General features: G+C 40.7%; 1 protein-coding gene and 1 long non-coding RNA gene across 2 annotated transcripts; both read right to left on the bottom strand.

The window, feature by feature from the left end:
- Positions 1–153: 153 nt before the first annotated feature.
- LOC126813264 (uncharacterized) lies at positions 154–3,207 on the bottom strand. Its single transcript, XR_007676618.2, has 3 exons — positions 3,146–3,207; positions 1,414–1,731; positions 154–287 (listed from the first exon to the last, which is right to left on the bottom strand). It is a non-coding gene; the product is annotated as an uncharacterized LOC126813264 (long non-coding RNA).
- A 3,384-nt stretch (positions 3,208–6,591) lies between these two features.
- On the bottom strand, positions 6,592–7,777 carry LOC126809972 (mucin-2-like). Its single transcript, XM_050534860.1, has 2 exons — positions 7,684–7,777; positions 6,592–7,571 (listed from the first exon to the last, which is right to left on the bottom strand). The coding sequence occupies exons 1-2, from the start codon at positions 7,775–7,777 to the stop codon at positions 6,592–6,594; spliced, it is 1,074 nt and encodes a 357-aa protein (XP_050390817.1).
- Positions 7,778–8,296: the final 519 nt, after the last annotated feature.

Raw genomic sequence — 8,296 nt, forward strand, 5'->3', positions numbered from 1 at the left:
TGTGTGCTAGCTATAAACCCAAATTTTCAGTATCGGGTCCTCGTATATAGATATTCACTAGGCGTCAAGATGTGTGAAATGGAATGTACTACATGTAAACACCAATCAAAAAAATTCAATTAATATAATAAAAGATTAATTACCGCATGCATCTGTGACTTGATCATAACATAATGCATCCGGACATTTACTGATAAGTATTAAACCTGTTGAACACGTTATATATTTATTACAATTATACGGATGGTTTATCTTCTGGCCGACTGGAGTTGAAGCACAATAGTCACCTGTAATAGCGACACAAAAAATATATTGTATACAAATGTTAAAATGCATAGGTTCCATAAATAGAATAGTTAAATATAGATTCCATGGACAGAATAGATAAATAAATATGTTCATACACAAAATAGATACCCTAACAGATTCTTTACACAGAATAGATAAACCTAGATTATGTATACAGAACAGATACAAATAGATTCCTTGCACAAAGCAGATAAATATAGATTCGCACACAGAATTGATGAATATAGATTCAATACACAAAACAGATAAATATAGATCCCACACAGAGAATAAATATATATTCAATAACCGAATGGATACTGATAAAAATAGATTCATACACAGGAAATGAAATGGGGTTCTCTTCTGCTTCGTCTGGACTAATGAAGACGGGCGCTGCGGCCTACTATTACATCGAATTCAAACTGTCAAGGGATCTTTAACGTGCGAGCCAATGTGTACACGGGGCCTTGGGTTTTCGTCCCATTCGAACGACTATACGTTTTCCCTTGCCATGCCGTCAGTCCTACACCAGTGACAAGGAGGAACCACGCCGGAAAACCCCGATGAACTTTCTCGTCCAACGTAGTGATCGAACACGGGACCTCAAGGTTAGTGAGCCAACGTCTAACCCACTGAGTCACTGCGGCTCCTTCATACACAGGAATGATAAACTTAAATATAAATTTCATACAGAGGAATGGATACAAATAAAATCTCATAAAAACACCATATGCAAATATAATATATACACAGAAACCCTGCAAATAGATTCATACACACCTCTATGCAAATAGATTCCACAGATAATATGCAAATAGATTCCATACAGTATACATTACATGATCAGATTCCTTGATATTAGTATTATTTTACAAACATACTCTTTAAGGAATTAGGAGGATTATCTTTAAACTGAACTGAATCATCAGTGCAATACGGTTCTGGTGAGGAGGTGAAGGGTGTTTCCCCAAAACTACAAGTTGTACACATTGATACCCACCAGTCATCCTCTAATCCATAATTCTATATCTGTATGTACTGATGCTGATTTATATGGCTGTGTTTAATTAATCGTCATTCTTTTGCATACAATTTCAAAAAGAACCAACAAAATAAACTTACTTGGAATGACCAAGATTTCTTGAGAAACTGATTGGGCAGCTGGATTACTTGAATCGCAACGCAACGATGTTGCGTTCCATCCCATATCAAATACGTGCTTGACTACACTATGTTGTGTGTAGTAACAGTCCTTTACATTCGAGCTGGTTCTATTATCGGCGGGAAAGATGACTTCTGTAAAATTATCTCCTGCTTGGGTCTGTTGCAGCCACAACAGTTGACCTTCCGGATTCTTTTGGAGGTTTTTACATGTAAATGAATATGATATACCTTCGACAATATCTTCTGGGAAAGTCACCACAGGTTCTTTAGTTGGAACTGTTAATGTACAAAAGACATTTTTCGGATATGGCATATATTTTTCTATGAATAATAATACAAAAATAAATTGGCAGTTAGGTTAACCTATAATTATAAGTGGGAGAGGGTTTATGGGAGAATACTGGAAATTATTAAGCTAATTGAACGCATAAATTGACTTATACGACTAAAGAAATAGTTTTTGCTTATAACAAAATTAAGAATTGAATAAGCTGAAACTCATAGAGTTCCGTAAGATTAATGAGTAGCAGTGCCGTCACTACCACAGATTCGGGCCAGTGGTGGTATTATCATTTCAAGGTTGAATAGAGTCGTCACGGATCATGACCGCCACCAAAGTCATCAGGTATATCTATACCAAGTAGCATTAACGTTTAAAGATAGACAAGTCACCCTCTATATGACGTCAGAGAAAGATACTGCTAAACAGCTTAAATCGCGTGATCACAATATCACGCTGCAAATCTCTATTTTCCAAATGGTATAGCCCTAAAAAAGCTTGGCATACATTATCTTAAATAATGACCTGATAGCAATAAAGAATTGCATACTTAAGTGTAATATTTTGTGATGCGGTTCTAGATAATCGACTTTACATCATTCATAGCCTACACACAAAGACCAAATAACATTTTAAAATTTCAAATTCTTGAAGTGTACATAATGTGAATAAAATCGTCGATGTAGGAATTAAAACCTACTCTAAAGAGTAGCCAATTGTAGAAGATCACGTAAGTTTCTTATGTTTTAGAGTTTAGATTATATGGTCTGGCATTTAGTTAAGGCTTGTATGTGACAAGGAATAAGCCTTCTGACGCCCACTTAACCTGGTGGGTTTTTCCAATCTGAGCGCGATTGAATTATTAAGATTAAGACATGCCATTATCCTGGTCTCTCTTGCTGTCTCCTAATTGTCTGTCAAAAACAATTCATGCTTGTTTGACTTTTTGAAACGAAATGAAATGAAATGAAATGGGGTTTAACGCCCTACTGTTCTGGTCCGACTCGCCTAATGATAACGAGCATACGCTATGAGGGGAATTTTGCCCGGGCAGCGACACTATGACCTACTCCTGTATCGAATTCCATCTTTTCCGTGCAAGCCATTGTGTACACGGGTCCTCGGATTTTTGCCTCATCCTAACGACTAGACAGCTGTCCTTGTCAGGCCCTCCACCCTGCACCACTGACAAGGGGAAACCACGCCGGAAAATCCTGATGAACGTTCTCAGCCAATGCAGGGATCGATCACGCGGCCTTCAGGCTAGCGAGCCAGCGTCTTAATTACCCACCTAGGCACGGTGACTCCCTTTACTTTTGAAGTTGTCACTCTCCGTTTTGTGTGTAGTACAGTCCCCTGCCTGTATCCCAAGTCTACGATTTAAATACATTATTTTTCAAAATGTCTTACCCTTGATAATCATATTCCCAAATACCCTTTTGTTTGTGTTAGATGTACAGAGGAATTGTGTATTCTGTGTACAGGTAGCATTCTTGTAATTTACGGCCATGGTAAACAAATCACCAACTCTTTCATTAGTTCCGGTCACGCCTCTTGGTGGAAATATAGTGACATTTCCAGTTGCTGTAAATGCAGCTTGTGGCTGCCAAACCGAACCTGCATCATTCTTAGCGTTCATAAAAACAGCTATAACTTCGAAATTATCAAAACCATCATAGTAGCAGACGATAGATGCTGATTGGTTAATAAACGCAGTGACTGTAGGCATGGTTATATCTGAAATGGCAAACAAATGCTAGTATTATTTACTTACAATGATTATTATCTTATTAATTATAGGTGAGTTAGGGGCCACGGTGGCCAGGTGGGTTAGACGTTGGCTCGCTAGCCTGGAGGTCGGATGTCCGATCCCTGCATTGGCCGAGACAGTTCATCCAGATTTTGCGGCGTGGTCCCCCCTTGTAAGTAACGGTTTGACAAGTACAGCTGTCTAGTCGTTCGGAAGGGACAAAAAACCGAGGTCCCGTGTACACATTGGCGTGCTCGTAAAAGATCCCTTGGCAGTTGGAATTCGATATAAGAGTAGGCCGTAGTGCCGCAGTCCGGGCAAAATTTCCCTCATAGCACACTGTATGGCGTATACCTGTCTTCATTAGCCCAGTTAAACCCCATTTCATTTTTATAGGTGAGTAGCTGGCTCACTAACCTGGAGGTCGCGTGTTCGATCCCTGCATTAGCCGAGAGTGTTCGTCGGGATTTTCTGATGGGTCCCCCCTTGTCATTGGTGCAGGACGGAGGTCCCGTGTGTCCCGTGTATACATCCCTTGGCAGTCGGAATTCGATGTAAGAGTAGGCGATAGTGCCGCTGACCGGGCAAAATGTCCCTCATAGCACACTGTATGGCGTATGCCCGTCCACATTAGTCCAGTCAGAGCAGAACAGTAGGACGTAAAACCCCATTTCATTTAATTTAAGTTGAAATTTTAACAAGAATAGCGTAGTACCGATTATATAGTAAACAATGAAATAAAAAGGGACAACATATCAACAACATCTAGTAAAATCTCAACATTTTTGTCGTGTTACCTTTATCGTATATATTATATATATATATAAAAACACAATTTTTAACTATTAACGATTCATAAAAAATAATAAATTTATCACATTCCGCCGAGTACTTCTAACGACGTATTGTCACTTCCATTATCATTCGCCCTGAAGAGACCGCAACGGTCGAAAGTACTCGGCGGAATGTGATAAATTTATTAGTTTTTATGAATCGTTAATAGTTAAAAATTGGGTTTTTTTTAATATTGAGAGCAACTAGGCAATATTCAGTTTAATCCTTTGGTCGTGTCTCAGGCTACAAACTATGACAGCACAAGCGCAAAATACTGTACATTCTAAGCCATCCCTAGTGCATCTACACGCAAGCGTACTGCCTGGGGTGTCACTCTTGCATCCGCATCTGACGATCCACATGACACAGACCCCGGAGCAAGTTGGTCGGCTGTAATGTTCTCAATTTAGTATCCTTCACCCAGCAATACAGTTCCGGAACAAGTTCCGACGGATTACTATCTTCCAGTGAACACTACACAATAGCTTGGTGATAGCTCTTTTTACGTTCCCTGCAAATGCATCATTCATTGAGCAAAACTGCGTGGTTTGGGTGGGAATGATGACGATACATTTCCAGTTTTGGATGTCCATACCCTCCGGCGTGTTTCAGGCATCGATTTTGCTAGAACTTTGTCCATAACAAGCTTGGAAAATAAATACAGTGAGAGAGGATAAAATCAAGCTCTCACCACTTCCAAAGCTGTTCCTTTCCCCACGGCGTAGCAGCATATAACCGTATCATATCGAGTAAGAGTATGAACTGGCAGGATTTCAATGATAACTGACGTGTGTTTCTCCATAGTTTGACCAATGTCAACGGTTGTTCTTTCTTTGATTTGTGATTCCATTGTAACGCGATTCATGTCAGCTTGTTATGGACAGAGCTCTTGCAAATCGATGGCTGAAACACGCTGGAGGATATAGGCATCCAAAACTGGAAATATATCGTCATTATCCCCACCTAAACCATGTAGTCTTGCTCCAATGAATGGTGCATTTGCAGGAAACGCAAAAAGATGTCATCACCATGCTATTGTGTGGCGTTCACTGAAATTCAGATCGTAATCTGTCGGAACAAAGGACACTAAATGGAAAACATTACAACCGGTCAACTTACTCCTGTGGCTCATCAGATGTAGATGCAAGAGTGACACTGACACCCCATGTAGTATGCTTTCTTGTAACTGTACTAGGGATGGCTTAGAATGCACAGTATTTTGCGCCTGTGCTGTCGCAGTCAGACACACGACTAAAGGATTGAACTGAATATTACCCAGTTTTGGGGAGGTTATTTTCGTATTTTGCGGATAGAATTTGTTTTTTTAAATGTCCAAAACACAGCTTGTGTCCCCCTATTCAGGGTCATTCCATGTGGCCCTGGACCCCATGATAGGCATGTATGTGGTCGTATCGTATCACTCAGTCATATGCTCAGATGTCAAAAAATATATAATTTGTCTCTCGACATAGTTTGGTTTGGTGAAATAATCGTCCCCAACCGCCGCTATCGAGTTAAAGGACCATATCGTCTGGTATTTTGGATTTTACTATCATCTAATCACCACACGACATAATGAATAATTTCGATGTATGCCTTGGTCTCAAAACATAAGGTTAGCCACCATAATTATCATCCTAGACAAAATATTATGGGAGTTATAGGGGATTATTTGAAATGGCGGCCGTCTTGGACGCCATCTTGAATTTCTCAAAACGCTCTAGGGTGACCCCGGCTCACTCGGCAGATTCTTAAAGAGGACACCCTAGGCTACTAAATCAACCATAAACAAACTTTGTATACAATTTCCAGGTTCAGCCATAGTTCTGCCGGGCTATTAACTCTAACGTTATGTACGTTACGCGACTCGCTGGTCTCGCGCTTCGCTCCCTTCGACTAACCCTCAAATAAAAGAAAAGAGAGAGCGGTTCAATGAGGGTGACCAGACGGGCAGTCGAGAGCTGCAAGAAATGCATTTGCGAGCCTTCACTCGAACGTCATGTACATAACGCGACTCGCTCGTCTCGTGCTTCGCTCTCTTCGAGAAAGTAGATACATTGGAATAAGGTTTTGATCTTTAGATTTTGATACTACCTCAGTGTTCACATTATTGGGTTAAAATAGATTTGTCGGTAAACTTTTAAATTTACCAACATTCGCTGTTTACGTTGTTATAATTAAATAAATGTGGACAACATAATTGTTAACAAGTATATGGTACTATATATTTTCAAACTTAGACGCAATTTATGAATTTATATACAGATATATTTTACTCACTGATAGGAATTGGTGTTGTTGTTGGAGTCGTTGTGGGCCTCGTTATCGGGTTAGTAGTAGGACTAGTGGTAGGGCTAGTGGTAGGACTGGTTGTTGGGCTAGTAGTAGGACTAGTGGTTGGGCTAGTAGTAGGACTGGTAGTAGGACTAGTGGTGGGACTGGTTGTAGGACTTGTGGTCGGGCTGGTAGTCGGGCTGGTGGTAGGACTAGTAGTGGGACTTGTCGTTGGACTGGTAGTAGGACTTGTGGTCGGACTGGTGGTAGGGCTAGTAGTGGGACTTGTGGTCGGGCTGGTAGTAGGACTGGTCGTTGGACTGGTAGTAGGACTAGTTGTCGGACTGGTGGTAGGGCTGGTTGTGGGACTGGTGGTCGGACTGGTAGTAGGACTGGTGGTTGGACTAGTTGTAGGACTGGTCGTCGGGCTTGTTGTAGGGCTAGTGGTTGGGCTTGTGGTAGGGCTAGTGGTTGGGCTTGTAGTAGGGCTAGTTGTTGGACTAGTGGTTGGGCTTGTAGTAGGGCTAGTTGTTGGGCTAGTAGTTGGGCTTGTAGTAGGGCTAGTTGTTGGGCTAGTGGTTGGGCTTGTAGTAGGGCTAGTTGTTGGGCTAGTGGTTGGGCTTGTAGTAGGGCTAGTTGTTGGGCTAGTGGTTGGGCTTGTAGTAGGGCTAGTTGTTGGGCTTGTAGTAGGGCTAGTTGTTGGGCTAGTCGTTGGGCTTGTAGTAGGGCTAGTTGTTGGGCTAGTAGTTGGGCTTGTAGTAGGGCTAGTTGTCGGGCTAGTAGTTGGACTTGTAGTTGGGCTAGTTGTCGGGCTAGTAGTTGGACTTGTAGTAGGACTAGTTGTCGGGCTAGTAGTTGGACTTGTAGTAGGACTAGTTGTCGGGCTAGTGGTTGGACTGGTAGTTGGGGAAGTAGTTGGCGACGTTGTTGGGCTGGTTTTAGATGCCTCAGTGGCCACAACTAAAGTTGAAGTGGGTACTGAAAAACAAAAGCAAATATTATTTTTTCCCTACGAAGTAGGTACATTATAATTCTGCACTTTATAAGAACAGGTTTTATATTAACTTTTTATATATGCACATCAACTTACCAATATATTCAGTCTGCAAACCATTCAGATTAGTATTACCACCATTATCACTATCAACTGAAATGGTAGAACTTAATATTGGCGTTATCGACATAAGTAATGCATTTGAAGATATTGGGGATACATCAATCTGTTCATTTGGAACTTCACTAGTAATTAATCCTGAAGTAGACGTCTTCATCATTACACTTGAATAAGCGAATAGATTATAAGTTTCCTCTAGGATATTAGTAGAAGCTTGAGGAAAAGATGTTTTAGTACTATATGCAGTATAAAGAGGGGAATCCAAAGCTGTGTATACAGACGTTATAGATGGAGTTTTTAATATAGGATCAGCTGCTACAGAGGTGCCTGGTGTATCAGTATTGGTTGATACTTCAAAAGAACTGAATGTGTCAACGTAAGTAGTTACAACTGGAAAACCTGGGGTTTCAACAGCAGTTGAGGTTAGTATAGAAAGGGAAACCGGTAATTTAATATATTCCGAAGATACTACAAAGTTTGACAGTTCAGTAAAATGCGATGGCGCACTCGATCTTTGTTCTTCAAAAGAACTGGATACGTCATGACTGGTAAATATATCAACAACACTTGACGCCTCTGTAAAGTTAAA

Source organism: Patella vulgata, chromosome 1 (genome assembly GCF_932274485.2).
Source record: "Patella vulgata chromosome 1, xgPatVulg1.2, whole genome shotgun sequence".
Classification (NCBI taxonomy): domain Eukaryota; kingdom Metazoa; phylum Mollusca; class Gastropoda; family Patellidae; genus Patella; species Patella vulgata.